The sequence below is a fragment of the Salminus brasiliensis genome, chromosome 22 (assembly GCF_030463535.1).
Source record: "Salminus brasiliensis chromosome 22, fSalBra1.hap2, whole genome shotgun sequence".
Lineage (NCBI taxonomy): Eukaryota > Metazoa > Chordata > Actinopteri > Characiformes > Bryconidae > Salminus > Salminus brasiliensis.
In genome coordinates, this window is record NC_132899.1 from 15,569,397 (window position 1) to 15,586,544 (window position 17,148).

At 37.0% G+C, this 17,148-nt stretch overlaps 1 protein-coding gene across 3 annotated transcripts in view; it reads right to left on the reverse strand.

The window, feature by feature from the left end:
- Positions 1–618: 618 nt before the first annotated feature.
- Positions 619–17,148, reverse strand: part of stxbp4 (syntaxin binding protein 4) — a 34,129-nt gene continuing 17,599 nt past the window's right edge. For 2 of the 3 annotated variants that reach the window (XM_072667266.1, XM_072667265.1), the window contains 6 exons: positions 16,049–16,225; positions 15,246–15,359; positions 14,078–14,127; positions 11,967–12,109; positions 3,583–3,640; positions 619–3,000 (listed from right to left, as the gene is read on the reverse strand). In XM_072667266.1, coding sequence (XP_072523367.1) covers positions 2,892–3,000; positions 3,583–3,640; positions 11,967–12,109; positions 14,078–14,127; positions 15,246–15,359; positions 16,049–16,225 — 651 coding nt within the window. In that variant the 3' untranslated portion in view covers positions 619–2,891. Of the gene's footprint in view, positions 3,001–3,582; positions 3,641–11,966; positions 12,110–14,077; positions 14,128–15,245; positions 15,360–16,032; positions 16,226–17,148 lie in introns of those variants that run through there. The other variant, XM_072667267.1, reaches the window with a different exon arrangement.

The window sequence follows — 17,148 nt, forward strand, 5'->3', positions numbered from 1 at the left end:
ATTTGAAGGTTCTTCACATTAACATCTCTTCTACAAAAATGGTTCTGTATGGAACTAAAAGTGGTTCATCTTTGGCATTGCTCACAAAATAACCTTTTTATCAACTTTATTCATTTATCTATTTAGCATAAAACCATTTGTATATTTATATATATAGGATATTTCTTGCTTTTCAGCTATGCTATTTATACTCATCAAGTCCTCCAGTCACGACTTAATAACCTTTAGACTGAATCCTGCAAATGAAAGATTCCAATTCACTGATAAATTACTTGGCATGACTCAAAGAGAACCTTGGGAAATAATGATACATTGTATTGCACAGGATGGCAGTATTCAGCGTTTCATTTCAGAATTGAATTATATGTGGTAGTGCTGTCTATTTTGTGAGAAGTCCACCTGCATTTCTGTGTGTGTGAGAGATGAGCAGGCAAGCATTTGAGGAGTTTGTGTGATTTTAAATTCCTGGAAGCAGATATATTTAACAACACATGCTTGGGAGAGGAAAAAATCAATACTTCTTGCTCTGGGCACTAAGCGTGTTAATTCGTGTAGTGCAAACCAACTCAGAGCAGAAATAGTTTCCTTGAAACAGACACAATACAGGAGATACAAGACTTTCACATAAAGTAAAGAGGTTATTGCCAACAAACCTTTATTACTACCACAATAAAATCGGAACATATTCCCAGACAAAACAGGGAAAACATCTATAAATCAATCATCTAAATATATCTTTCTACTATAAATCTATGTTGTTAGGCAGAGTTTCAAATAATAAAACCTTAAAGAGGGAGTTCAGCCAATTTCACATTTTATCCCTGTTAGATGTGTTTTTAGATTAGACATTTTTTTGATTAATGATTTTTAGGTAAATACATGCAGTTTGAATACTTATCTGGATTTTCTTCAACACTGATTGTTTTGCAAAACAAATAATAATTTGATGGACTTATTGTTTTAGGTACACTAACTGATGTGTCATTCTCAATTCTCCACATACCTTTTCTCCAATAATGCAACAGTCTATGTGATCCCTTTGTTATTTGGTTTATTCTCTTTTTTAAGGTTTGTAGTGTGTTGATTCGGGGGGAACAAAGTGCTGCAGGTATTTGATGAGTCTAAGAAAAGTAAACTGTCAGTGAAACAAACATACAGCTATGTTCTTTGTTGTGGTACAGCAGTAGCTCATTAGCACATTAGCAACATGAGGTGCTGTGAAGGACTGAGAACAAAATTCAATGCACAACTAATTAGTGCTCATTTTTTACTTGTTTCCACTGAGAGGCAGATATTTGTGTTAGAGAGTTATAAGTAGTGATGCGTCACACTGAATATGGTACCAATACTAAAGTAACGGTTGAGCAGTAATGGTAAATGGGACCAGACAGCCAGGGGCTCCTTTGAAAACGGAAATTGTATCTTCCAGACTGAAGCATGGCAGGAGAGAGGATTTTGTAGTCTTTGGAAGTAGGTTTGTTCCTGAGTAATATTTGGTAACTAACTTCGTTTTTTGGTTTTGTTTGAATTACTTTTAATAAAGAAAAGATCCCAATAAGTCCTTAAAAGGCCTCAAATGTGCAATAAGGATGAACTCCCCCTTTAAAGCAAACCTGCATATACCAAAGCAACCCTGCTAAGACAAGAAACTTTCAGAAAGTATGCACATAAGGCTTAGGGTACAACATTGAGATTTCACATGTCTACTGGAAATGCAGACATCTAGAACCACACATGCAGCAGAAGATGTGTTTACATGTGTGCTATGCCTCATTAACAGTTATAAACTCCACAAAGGTTTACAACAGTTATATTGCTTTGTTGTGTTGACAATGTCAGAGTGCATGAAAATGAAACATGAACGCACGATTACGCCTCACTAACACACCATAGTGGACTGTGGAATGTGTTCCATTCAAATGTAGCAGATAAGAGGGCACCTAAAAGCGTTGTTACTGACAGACAGTTAACTACACTAGAGATCTAACACCTGTTTGTCAATCAAAAACTGAAGCTTGTATAAACCACTTATGTCAGATCTGATCAGCACTCTGATAAGCTCACTTTGTCCTCTCACAGACCTTTTCATTTATTCAAAAAGAGGGCATTACTCTGACTTCAAAGACATTGTTTGGCTGGAGAATGACGGGGAGGGGGTTGTTTTTGGAAAATAGGAAGGGTGAGTGGGCTTGGCCATTGTTTTGGTAAAGATACCAAGAAAAGAATAAAGAGTAGAGTAGAATAAGATGGGAAATTCCTGAAATGGAAAGTTTAAAACAGAACTCACTGAAAGTGCCCAATCATTTAATGTTTAAACTCCCCTTCACTCTAACGACCTGAATTATAGGTGTGTACTGATTTAGTATAAGCTGCACATTATAAATGTTCCAATTGGCAAATGTCCTAAAAGCCACTAATCGCAATCACTGGTCAATTTGAAACAGCAAAACACACATTCAGAACAACACCTGTTGCCAGCCTGGTAATATTCCAAAACTTCTAACTATGGTTAATGAGACTCCACATACTCATTCATATTAATAAATTTACTCTGGTATATTCTATTAAAGGCAGAGCCAGTTCAAACAAAACTATTGCTGTTTTGGCCATTTCTGATTAGGAGTTTAAATAAATGAGGCTGCTAACAATGCTAACGTGGTATCCAGCAAATGTCAGGTAATCCCATGCCCATCCAGGATGCAATAAAAAACTAGACCTGACCTTTAAATACTGTTTAATGGGGCCTGCTTGGCTTGGGAATCTGAAATATTTACCAGTACTGAAATGATACTGACTGAAGTCATATTCAATGTATTTGTAGTTTGGAATCTAAAACACTCGATCTTCACAAAAAATGAGACAGCACAACCAATTTTGGGAAGTTCTGTACTTTATCCCTTGGCTTCTGGAGTGTTCTGGGTTTGGTCATTGGCCTCTGGTTCTGACAGACCCAAGGAGTTCATCACAGGGTGAGTCCACGATGTTGTCTGGGTCACATGACTACACAGAACAAAAACACACATCAAAGCTGTACAGCCTAAAAGGCCTGCTGGGTTAAGGGAGTAATTAAGAGAGTAGTGGTTCATTATAATTGGGTAGAGCATTCTCTCTAGGATATAAGACCTAGGAAGATATTTTGAGGAAGCACAAGTCAGGTCATCTCATGTGTCAAACACAGCTAAGATACTCAGTTGTTCATCTTATGATTGCCTTAATCAACTTATATCATGTTTATTCTTACATTCGTGAGAAAGCTAAAATGTAAATAAGAGTTTACTATTACATTTAATGTAAAAAGGAAGGAAAGGAAGCGCAAACACTGTAGGAGATGATATCTGTCATATCTACATTTCAAGTGCGATATAAGAATTTGTACTGGTGATGGAAAAACCCACAGCAATTTTAACTGAACATTAAGTGATTACCATCTACTGCAGTTGAGTGCAGTGTTATCTCCAGTCATATTCATTCTCTGTGTGATTTATGCAAAAGCGATTTGCTGTGTAGATACAACATAAAGAGAAAACAGTAACAAGTACACGCAGGTAGGATAGTCATTTCATACTCCACGGCTGAACTTACTTGATGTAGTATTTGACACCATCTGCAGTGTAAGCTTCATCCCAGCCATACGGTAAGCCTGAGAGGAGAGAGAAGGAATACAAAGGCACTAACATGATTTCATTTGTTTCGAAGCTGAAAAAAGTGTTTTTTAGTATAACACACTTTTACTGTGCTTCTACATCCTCGTTGGGGTGTGACTGTGAGAATTTCCTGGCTGCACTCTATGAAGCTGGATCAAATGAGGTAAAAAAAAGCTTACGCCAAGTATCTCATCGTGCAAGAACACTCTCAGCACATCCGGGACCTTTATGAACCAAAAAGGCTTTGTTGGCTTTTGATTTAGTGTACCGTACATCCTATCGCAACGTTGGACTAATGAACTTCATGTGATTATGTAGTTCAAGTAACGTCATCCCTTTACTGTTCTCCATATTTGGTATTACTAAAAATGTTGCCAACGATTATGCTGGTTAATGCAATATTTTCAAGTTTTCAATTACGGTTTTGTTCAAGTTTTATTCAGTTCTTGTAATGAATCCTAAAGGATTTACTAGGGCAACCCTACTGGATTTAAATGTCTGCCAGAACATGATCCTGAGATGCCCTCTGTATCGCCAGGAGGCCCAGCACCTATCAACTAATACCCGGCAATGGACACAATGCACTGCCACGTTTCTGAAATAGATGGTCTTTGTACAACGCAATAGAAGGATTTTATTTGTTTGTTTTTTTATAAAGAACTATTTTGTGGTGGAGAAGTGTGTGGGGAGTGTAAGGCCTAAATAAATAAAGCTTAAAGGCTTAAATAACCATCACTTCATAAAAAAGTCACAAAAACTTTATGTCCTTTATGTCACCAATAGAATTTCAATGGCATCACTCAAAGACGTTTTTAAGGTCCAGTTTCTAAGGTCTGGTTTCAACTTACTACAAACAGATCTGCAACTGAAAACTAGACCATAATGTAGTCTTGGAAACATTATAGAAATGTACAAAAAAGGTACAGTTATTTAAAAATAAATGTAATGTAACAGCTTTTTATTTTAATTACATTTGATTGTACTATATTTTCAATATGAAATAAAACAAAATAATACATGATGGTTAATTCCACAAGCTAACGGTGCCACTGTTTAACCCTGTTTTCACCCTGGGGCAATGGCACTGTATTAGCTGGTCTAGCCTTAGCAAGCTACAGGAGGCTGTTTAAAGCTGGAGCCGTGGGGCTTGGCTGCAGACATACAAAGTTATTACGTCAGAGCAGCTCATCACAAGGTCCAAAAACTCAACCAATCCTTTGTTTCCTAGAGACCTTGCTCCAGTAGCTATAATGGGACTGTTGATTTCTTGGAAAAGAAGAATGAATTTGCCAAGGCTGTCCCAAAACATGCTCAAAAATCTGAGAAACCTAGGAACCACCCTAAAAATTGAATTTGCTCCATTCTTCTTTGGTGGGATGCCTAAAACAAAAATATGTAGTGACAAAGAAGTATTTCTTCTGGCATACACTTAATTTGTAAAACTATAAAAAAATAAGAGTCTTTGCGCTATCATGCTGATATGAAGTAATGCACTGTGTTTGTGTTTGGTCAGAGCTCACTCTGTGTCACCATATTGATGAGTCAATTGAATAATCTGCAGTCACATGGCTGGCAGAATATCCGTCACATGGAAACCCATGCACTGCCCCTCCCAAGCTACGGTTGCCCTCAGCGGGTGAGAAAAGGGTGGCAGGCCATGTGCAACTCCAAAAAAAAAAAAAAAAAAAAACACCCTCTCACTCTCCCAGTGGAGAGCACTCAGCTGAAACGTGAGCATCGCTGGCTAAGAGATCACATGCTGCCTGGCATGTGAGACATATTTCCCCCTCTACTCATCCTTCTATCCTCCATCCTCCTGATCCTCTAGCTTCTCTCTGATCATCTTCCTCAGCCAGCGCCACTCACTCTCTGGATCTCTGTCAAGTTCTTCTATTTACCTGTATCCCCCTCCTTCCATCAGTCTCTTGCTTTCCTGCTTCAATTCAAGTAAAAAGGAAGATAAAAGCTGTTGACTTTTATATGTATTTTTACACAAAATTAAAATGTATACATTTTATCACATTAAACATGCTTTGAAAAAGAAGTATTTTATTTATAGTTCAGGCTTACCACTATAATGTGTGTGATGTAATGTATTTTTTAATGTTAAACATTAGTCAGGCACACTTAAAGAGCACAATTAAATTATGTGTTTATAATAAACCAGATTTCATATTTTGTCATGTTCAATCTATTTTGAATGACAAGCCTAAGAGTTGATATTCTCAGTAATTCCTTTTTTTGCTTGACTCATGCTACACCCCTGTGTTCCTTGTAGACATTAGACTTCCTTTCAAACTCTACTGACAAAAGCTGTGGCAACGGATTAGTGGGCTTATTAGTGCATAAAGTGTCGAGTAGAAGAAAACTAGAATAATGTGACGGTTCACATTTGTGTGAACAAGCGCTGCAAATATATCACTCAAATAGGGATAAGTCAAATAGTACAATATATGTCCAGTAGAGGTCTGAACACACAGGCTGAATCATAAATGCCCTCCCTGTTACACATATAGTGGGGCAAAGTAAAAAAGTATTTAGGCAACCACTGCAAGTTCTCCTACTTAGAAAGATGAGAGAGATCTGTAATTTTCATCATAGGTACACTTCAACTATGAGAGACAAAATAAGAAACAAAAACCAGGAAATCACATTGTCTGATTTTTAAAGAATTTATTTGTAAATTATGGTGGAAAATAACTATTTGGTCAATAACAAAAGTTCAACTTAATACTTTGTAACATATGCTTTGTTGGCAATGACAGAAGTCAAACCTTTCCTGTAAGTCTTCACCAGGTTTGCACATACTGTAGTTGGTATTTTGGCCCAGTCCTCCATGCAGATCTCTTCTAGAGCAGTGACGTTTTGGGGCTGTCACTGGGCAACACATACTTTCAACTCCCTCCAGAAATTTTCTATGGGGTTGAGGTCTGGAGAGACAGAGCCACTCCTTCGTTGCCTGAGCAGTGTGTTTGGGATCATTGTCATGCTGGAAGACCCAGCCACGTTCCATCTTCAATGCTCTCACTGATGGAAGTTTTGGCTAAAAACTCACGATACATGGCCCTGTTCATTCTTCCCTTAACACGGGTCAGTCTGGTGATAGCCTTTGTTACTTTGGTCCCAGCTCTCTGCAGGTCATTCATCAGGTCCCTCCGTGTAGTTCTAGGATTTTTGTTCACCGTTCTCATGATCATTTTGACCCCACAATTTTCTTCCTGGTGTCCTTTGAGAGCTCTTTGGGTTTGGCTGTGGTTAAGTTTGGAGTCTGACTGTTTGAGGCTGTGGACAGGTGTCTTTCATACAGATAACGAGGTCAAACAGGTGCCATTAATACATTCTTAAAGAAGAAGTTGCAGGTCTGTGAGAGCCAGAAATCTTGCTTGTTTGTGGGTGACCAAATACTTACAAATAAACTCTTTAAAAATCCTACAATGTGACTTCCTGAATTTTTATCCTTCTCATTTTGTCCTTCATAGTTAAAGTGTACCTATGATGAAAATTACAGACCTCTTTCATCTGCTGACTTTTTTCTGCTGACAAAATACTTTATGGCCCCACTATATATATATATATATATATATATACACACACACACACACACACACACACACATATATATATATATATATATATATATATATATATATATATATATATATATATAATGGTCAAGCCAAAGAATAAATAAATAAATTTAAAAATGTAAGAATTTAGAAAGATTTTAGAAATTAAAAATTGAACATTGATATCTATCTATCTATCTATCTATCTATCTATATATATATATATATCTATCTATCTATATATATATATATATATATATATATATATATATATATATATATATACAAGAAAAGTCAGCAAGTCGGTATCGGCTGATTCTCAGCACCTAGGGATACTCTGGGCATCCCTAGTTAACAGTTAAGCTAGAAGATAAACCCATTGTCAAGAGACATAAAACACTGTTTTTGAACTGTTTCAAGAAAGATTAGTGTATTGTTTTTTAGTGTATTACTTTTGTACTACTGTATACATTTTAAAGTGTAAGGTGTAAGTCTTACAAAAGTCTGAGCACCCCAAGAGATTTGAGTTCTCAGATCTCTCAGAATGTTTATTAAGGATCTCTGACCTTATTAGCTTCTTAGGATGATGGCTATAGAATACAAGTGAACATTTCCCAGTAATCAGCCATGGGTAAACAGCTGTTACTAAGCACTGACCATGCAGGGTCTTACATGACGTTATGTATGCACCGTAATTATGTCACAGTAAAGACAACATAACAAAGCCCTTGATAAGCATTTTCAGACCCTGAATTGACTTATGAATGAGAGTTCCATGAAGGGGTCACTACATAATGATTCTAATTACCTGATTCTTTCCACTAAAAAGTGTGTTTGTGGATAAAATGTAGTAGAACTTCTTTAACTAACATGCTAACATGCTATCCATACTACCTGGCTGGCGAGGCCAGGAAAACTGCAGTTAATAAACACATTAAGAATATTAAAGTAACTAGTAGTATCTAAAATTTGAGAGCTGAAGAAATCACTTTCCCTTAAGCCATTCAATTGGCTCCAACACAACTGGATTTACAAGGGCAGCATCGTTAGGCACTCAAATATATTTGAGCAATGGGAACATCATGAATTGTCCTTGATGAGTTAATCCACAGTATGTGTATTGGCTTACTTGTTTCAATAGGCTTTTATTCTGATTTATTTGAGGTATAATATGATGAGACATGAAACTAAACCCACTATTTTCACTCTGTTTTCTGGACTAGTCCAATTCTGATTTATGTCTTCAATAAACCTCCTTTTCTTTAATTTGACACTGTTGCCAGTGTGTACCATGGGTACACCCTACAGCATGTTACATGACATAACAATGCTTTTGAAGAACCTGACAGACAATTGCCTTTTCAGAGCTTAGTATCCAGGCAACGACTGCAGCAGTGAGGTGAATTAGACCGAATGGGACTTCTTACCATCAAATGCACCTTAGATTGTGTTTCCTTATTGGGTTGACCTAATTCTTTTCACTCAGTACACCAAAACAAGATTATTTTTCCTGATTAGGTTACACCCTATACTGCAATATCTTCCATGGATGTGCTGCATTAGAATGATTGTTCAGATAATTTGCAGGTATTACACAAGAACCACCAATGTTTCTACACTATAACTATGGTTGTGTGCAGTTTTATGCAGAAGTTAAGGGCATCCTAATGCTTTTCATAGCATAAAAAAATTCAATCTCAATATCATCAGTATAGACTGTGCAAAAGTTTGAAGACCCTAAATGTGCTGCGAAGGCTTAGATTTGTTTTCTCAGACCTTAATGAGCAAATGAATGTTGCTAATTATAAGTGTAAACTGTCCGCTGAATCAAGCTTTATAGTTTTACACATTCTCTGACTCTTTAGAGCTTGTACTAACACTCATCAAACATGGGCTTCTCGAAGCAATGGTCTAAAGGTCTGAAAACTATAGTAATCGATGCCCACAAGGCAGAGGAAGGCTATGAGAAGATAACTAAGTCGTTTCTACAGTGTGGGATGTTATTAAGAAATGGCAGTTGCTGTTTTGTTTCTATTGAAGATGTATGGTGTGTTTACTCATTCTGTTCCAAAAAGAAAACAGCCTAAAAAATCCCTGAAAGTCCAATATTGCCATGACATTCATGTCCATGATGAGTTACATTTTTTGACCACAACTGTACACATTCCTAAATATAGACATAAGACCAGACTTTCAGCTCTTATGTCCTGCTGTGTACATCTAGATGTTTTAATAACATAGCATGTGGCTATGTTAAAAATACCAATTTTTCTATTGAGCAAAAAGATTGGAACACTGGAAAAAATGTTGACTGACAGGTGTTTCTTGTTGCCCTTGTCTATTCTTGGGTTTTGCCTGTGAAGACAGCATTTTTTGTTAAAAAATGAAAACCACAGAATTGTCTATGGGCGATTAGCAAGCAATTTTTGAGCTGAAAAAGAGAGAACATTGATCATAGCCACTGCACACGTATTAGGCAGAGCCAAAGCAGTTTGGAATGTCCTAAAAAAAGAAGGAGACTGCATTCAACCAAGTGAGCCAAGGGAAACAACAGCAGCAGATAACAGAAATATTGTGAGAGCTTGAAAGAAAAAACTAAAATCCAAACTGTGACATTTCCAACAACCTTCACAGGGCAGGGGTGAAGGTATCACAATCTGCCATTCACAGAAGACTTCTGAAGCATAAATAAAGAAGCCATACCGCAAGATTCAACCCACTTATCAGCAGTAAGCCAACTTAGGATTTGCAAAGATGAACCACAAACGTTCTAAAAGGATTTATGGACAAATAAAACCAAGGCTGATGGTGGCAGCAGAATGAATTCAGAAGTCTACAAAAGAAATTGGACATAGGAATGCATCAATCTAATCGGGAGAAACTTCATCATGCATCAAGACAATGACTCAAAACACAAAGGCAACACAACAAATGTGAAACATTTTAGACCAGCCACGTCAATCACCAGACTTTCATGATCATGAATTTGTGAAGACACCTTCCTAAAACAGATAAAGAAAGAAAGAATCTGTGGTAAAAGCCTGAAAAATTGGTTGATTCATGCATTAATGTCTATAAATATAAATGCTGATGGCATAAGTATAGTATTACTGACAGCATTGCTTGCAGACTAGGATATTGATATTTCCATGATGATGTAGATGCATGCTTTGAGTCTGTGAAAGACCCCGTAAATCTAATCCTGAATGCCAATTTCAATGTGATATTTAAAACTTGTAGAAACAGATGTCTCTGCAAACAGAGAGTGGCTTACAACAGGCTACAACAGAGGCTTTCACACAATATTGCCCCAAGCCCTGACCTTTCACACGTAGAAAAATACACATTTACTATGCAGGCCCACAGTAAACTCAGAACTAATTTTGGGGTAGACATGGTCCTATTTTTGCCTTTTCTAACCACAGTTTTTATTAGCATGATTATCATGCAGTACAAACAGCATTAGGCTAAAGTCTGTCAACTTTTCAGAATTACCTGGATTTCTGTATGAATAGTTTCCAATGTGATTTGTTTTATTATTGTATGGTTTTTGTATAGATTTGTAGTGGAATATCTGTAATTCTCTTAAAGTTTGCAAGTTGTCAAGGTCCAAAAAAACCCCCAACATTATACTCCCTCCACAGTGCTTCGTTTCATGAGGTTTTGATGATGGAATGCAGTATCAGGACATTATTTTTAAGAAATCTGCTTTTATCTCACTCACCAATTAGGAATAGATCTTGTTGGGATGTGGAACCCAACAAAATTTCAACAAACAGGCAGCAGTGTTATTCTGTTTGTCTGGTTAGATCAGTGGTTTCCTCTGTTCTGAGAACACTACTGTTGTTACAGACCCATTAACACAGATGGAACGTCTGAGAACCTTTTCACTGATCTTTTGCAGATCAGAAGGAGTTGCAATGGAGCTAAATGTCTGATAAATCAGCTTAGCCGTGGTCAGTGTCTGTATACATATATTTTTCTGTGCATCTTAACTTCAGCAGCTCTTTTTATTTATTGGGTCATACTGCACTTTAATTTTAAATCCTGTTGTGTGCATTTTTATATATGGCAGGTCAGACTAAATGCAAACCAAATATGACTTGAAAAGCATATATAACCTTATATAATTTGTTCTGTAAAGGCAATTTAAAATTCCTGTCTGTCAGATACGTTTAGGAACCATGAATGCAGACATTTTTAACCTTCATTGGAAGTCAATTTAAAAATACTTTATTTCAAGTAATTTTAGACCATTATATCAGATTGTATAGTAAAAACAGAAAGCAAAAAACAGGAAAACTGGAGATATACATTTTTGTGTCGTGTGACAATATGGTTTTGTTTAAGACAGTGGATTGTTCTACTCCTAATACTCAAGCACCACAAAATGAAGCAATGTCCAATGTAATACCATCGGAATTGCTGGAGAATTGCTGCAATATGTACACAACTGGTGTAAGGTAAATGGACATAACTTTGTAGTCACTGTGATGTTATATTACAATATTCAATATTATAATATAATTTCATACTACTTTATTTAGTATACAATGGACTTATAGTAAGCTGTTTTCAAATTTGTAACTGTTTACAGCTAGATATTTATGTTTGATTAAGTCTAACAGCTCTTATAAATGTCCTAATAAGGCCTCTAACAAGGCTCCAAATTAGACCTCATGACTGGAAAAATGTTCTAATAGGAAACAATGATTTGGCTGCAATGGGCAAATGTTCAAATTGTCAAATCACTTACAGTCCACCTCCAAAATGGCTCTGACAGTGCGAGTGAGCTCTTTGGCCTCCAAAGCAAGCGTTGAAGCCGTCCTGGACACTTTCTTCCCACTTCGAGAAGACAGAGCTTGAGACAGAGCAGCCAACTTCGGCTCACTCTGAGAACTGAAAGAGAAGAAATATAATATATCAGCTGTGGACAAAAATCATGTACATATACTTCTACATACTAAAGGTAAACATCAAGCAAGCCAATTTTACAGTATCGTGGTCTGATGTTAGTTAGATATTTGGATAGTATTTGGTACTTGTTCTTAACTAACATTAGAAAACAAAAAACTGCCTTGAAACAAACGTCTTGCATTGTGATGCAAACAATAAGGAGTCCTGAGAACTACTAAGCTAGCCATGTTCTGGGGTTATTTTCCTTCTACTTTCTCTGATATCATTAGCACCTTATGGGCACTTTGTACTGTCCCTGCCCCAACAGTCTGATATTTTATCATTTCTTAAATGATAACAAAAAAGGACACAGGCCAGAAATCCAACCATTTATGTTCAGGTATTTCATGATATTACTTTATTTACAGTGGCTAAATATGTGCAAGAGTTTCATACTTTGGTGTCACTGAATACACATTTTATAGCTTCTGAATCTGATTAGTTTTTTTTCTATTCAGCTCCAAAATTTCAGTCGCACTGCCTAATACAGTAGTGCTTCATAGAATTATGCAAAAAATCCACTGCACAATGGAAGCAAATGGAATTATCTATTAGCTGTTCTAATTCCCATGTTGTAAGCATGTTAGTGCAGCATTTGCAATGGCCTACATCATATCTTCCTTAACAGGACTTTTCCACAACTGTCTTAAAACCTGACTAATGGAAAGGGTGATTTCTGCAACATTTCAGTTTTTTAACAGAACAGATTTCATAACATTTACTTGTTATAAAAGCTGTCCTGTCCTGAAGTCTGCTTACTTTGTCCTGAAATGAACAAAGCATGCTGAGCGGGGGGCATGAGAGCTGCAAGTCAGTGCCCAGCATGACACCTAACACAGAAAGGGCTTTTGGGGAAGGGGATTCATGTGCTCGAGACCCACTGACATGGATAGAGGGTTATGAAAAAAAATGATTGCACAATCACTACAGTTTCAGGTCATTGAGAGAAAATAATGTTAGACAGTTCCCACCAGAAGTAGTCTGGTAGTCTAAATGCATATATGTGACATTATGAGAGGCCCCTGATCATCTTCTGTATTTGTATTTATGACCTTTTTTGACTAATTTCCCTTTTTTGATATTTTAATGTTAGCCAGTATTAAGATACTGTGTGCTATTTGTTATTGTTACACCATGTTATATATTATCAAGTGCTGGAGTAGCACATTTGCAGGATGTGTCTAATGATGCTCGTGAACATTAAGTGTGATTAAGTGTGTGAACATCAACCCTGGAGCTTAGTTTTTTTTCATAATTGTGGAAAGCTAGTACATTTGTGTTCTCATAAATAACAGATTGTTGTTTAACTTTTACCTTAGCATTCAAGTAAATAAACTCTAACTATAAATAATAAGGTTTCTAGAGCACGAATAGTAGCAATCTTTATTTATGCCTTCCCCAAATCAACAAAAACACACACTAATACACACAGACACAGCGGCCATTAGAGCCAGCAGGGGTGATCATTAGAGAAAGCTAGGTCTCTCCATTCTGTTCTGCCAGCAGAGTGTGAAGAGCAAGGCAGCAGGTGTCCATGCTGATTGGACCTTAACAAAATCGCTACCAGGCTTAGCTGATGAACTGATTTCTGATCATTATACACACCTGCTTTCTGTCCTGAAAAAACTTTTCATCGCAGAACCTTTGAATTACTCAACAAATCAAAGACAAATAAAACAGACAGTTGTTATCAAACATGATCTGTTCTTATGGGTAACAGAACACTGGAGGACAACTGCCATTTGCCCCCCCCCCCCCCCCCCCCCACACACACACCTTTAGCAGGGTTTATTATAGTTTTTGTTGAATATGAATTATTATTATCTTTATTTGTTCCACCTGGTCACTTTGCTTATCTTTGCTTATCTAGCTTTTACCTGAACATGAGAGTGGAAATAAACCCTCTCTTACCTATAGGTCCGTAAAGTTCCTTGGTGCTCTGCCAGGAAGTCTTGAATGACCTAGAAGAATTGAAATACCAGAAATAAACATTTAAACTCATTTAAAATTTTTTTAATTTAGATGTTTTCTCATATAATATAAAAAAGTTTAAAAAATGTATGCTGTAGTAATCTATTTAAAATCATTTACTGTTATGTATATTCTATATGTTGCTGTTGTAAGGACCAAAACTTTTTTCACAAAATGGCAACTTTACAGGACAAGAAAAAAGTTTGCTTAACTTTTAATGTTAATGTAACATTTCATGTTAAAGACTATTAAAAATAATTATGTATGTTTTGACCATTTCTATTGGTTTGTTCATAAAGACATTTACACACAATATAAAGAACAACTGCTGTTTTCAAATTCTGTAAAAAAGTAGAGAAAGTTTTGTTTAAACAGCGACTATATTATGTAATTCTATATTCTTGATGTCTTACAGCTTTCCCAATAATTAAGATTTTTTCCCCCTTTAATTGCCAAGCTCGACTCTGAATTAGAACAAAAGATGAAGGAGGCTTTCTGGAATATGATATAAATCTGAGTGATAGCAAGTGCTTCCCACTGACAACCACATGGGTCATTCTCACAAAAGAGCCTCAAACCATGTCCAGAAATATTTGTGTGTCATAATCATTGTGCATCATGCAAGCAGTTGGTGTAGTCCGATTCCCCAGCAGGACAGGCACATAAAGCTACGCCAAAATCACTGTTTATATATTTACAGCTCTTTTTGTAAAATATTTAGTAGATAAGTAATGTCTGTGTAGTATGATATATATATATGTGTGTGTGTGTGTGTGTGTACATATATATATATATATATATATATATATATATATATATATATATATATATTAAACCTAATTTGTGTTGTCCCAATCTGTCTACATGTGTTCCTTGTTACAGATATTTATCTTTTATCATTTGTATTTTTTATTCATTGTTAAGTCCCATAGCTTTCCTCATAAAATGTGTCATAAAAGCTGTCAACATGTTGCGGTACAGAGATGAAACTGAAAAATACAAATCTTTTTTTTTTTTAACTTGACATCTCATAGTTTTTACCACAGAACAGGCAGTCAGCAAGGTAAACACATTTGGAGAGATGTTCCTGCAAGCTGATATGCATTACCTCAACAAAGCGTAGAAGTTTGCCAGTAGACACCTCAAAGCCTTTCTTCGCAGCTTCACTCTTTCGTAACTGACACTCAAGCAAAGCTATCCTCTTCTTCAGTTCTTGCTCCTCCTGTAGGAATACAAGTTACTACAAGGTCTCACAATCAATCTATCATGCCCTTTACTCCTAAGACCACAAGAAATCTCTTTAATGTTTTTTTGAGTGTGATATGAAAATGAATGCAACAAGTTCCGAAAGGTTTAGGCAAACATAAATGGTAGACAGTTTCGTTGGTCCATTTAAAAATGTCCTGAGACAAAGAAAATAATATTTTTAATTATATAACTATTCCTTTATGGTATTTTATTCATGCTGAGTGTTACTATCTTTACATGTATTTCTTTCATTAATGTAAACTGGGCATGCAAAGGCCCATCTAAGAGTGACTGAGCTTGAGCTCTTCAGGGACTTAAAATTCACCTTACAGTGAATAATCAAAAATGTTTTACATACTGAGTGACATTTTCCTAGATATAGTAAATGGAATAAGGTTCTCTTATGACCCGTGAGGTTGCTAGCCAGAATTTTCAAAAATAACTTCATCAGCCCACGTCACCCCGCGAGATCACGTTAAAGCCTTCGCTGCACATCAGCCCAGTTACTGAATAATACAAAGCAAACAGTGACCTACTTTTAGCAGTACAGGACGGACAGAAAACCTGAGCTGGATCTGAGCAGGGAAGAGGGGAGTGGGACTAAGAAGAAGGGTCTAATGCCTTTGCTTTAGCGGATGGGAGGCTACCTTTTCTAGTGAATACCTTGGACTGGCCAAGCTTTTCATTTCTCTGAGACTTCATCTCTGCTATCTCTTCCTCCAGGAGGTGGATGACCTCTTCGTAGTCCATTTCCATTCCCCGCACCTGCTTCTGAGCAGCCTCAGCCAGGTGGATCTGTGTCTGCAGGGCTTTGCTCTCATCCACTGCTGCTTTTGCTTCCTGCAGCAGCACAGTCAGAGTTTGAGAAGCCCTGATGAGAATGCACATACAGTATAGCAGTACAGTGCTGACTGGCTCAACACCCCCCACCCCCCCAGCATAGCAAAGTCAGCGTACTGCAAGAAAAATGCCTGACACACATGCTTCTCTCTCTCCCTCTCTCTCATTCTCCACATGCTCGCAGCATGACCAAGCACTGGTTCAGATCAGCTTCAACATAGTCTCCTTTGCCATTGCATGTATAGGCTCAGATTATTTTTTTGTATGCCCAAACATGCCTTCTTAAAGTCTATTTAACCTATAGAGAATAAATAGAGTGGGTGTAGACTGGCATGGGAAGGAACCACACCTGAAAAACAAGCTGTTACATAATGTGGTGAGTGAAATAGAGCTGGGCCTTGATGAAAAACCTGGGTTGCATCAAATTCTTTTCACAACAGCATCAGTCAACAGAAACCAAACAAAGGGAATGCCAACAGGTCAGAGTAATTACCAAGCTGTGAAGTATCACAGCACTGAATAATGGACAGGTGACACTACAGCTTCGACTCATTTTACTTCCCAAAGCAAGATTTTTGAGAAAGGCATGCACCTGGGCACCTGTGCTCATCTGAAGTGTGAGAGTAGAGTAGATGAACGGGTACTTATTTGATGATGCCTTTCTATCAAATTACAGCACAGTTTCTGTAGACTGATGTGAATTTGTAGAATTTGTACTATTGTAGCACAGTTAGTACTGCAGACTCCTCAGCATGGTACACCACAGGTGAGGTACTTTCCAGCCAGGATTTGAGGGGTAGGCCAGTGTGGTGTGTGACCATTGGTTTAACAAGTGGCAGCTACATGTCGACATCATAAAACAATGTAACACCTTCATTAAGATGTCCAGATTAAAGAAAGTAAAGTACAACAATCCCAGGCCT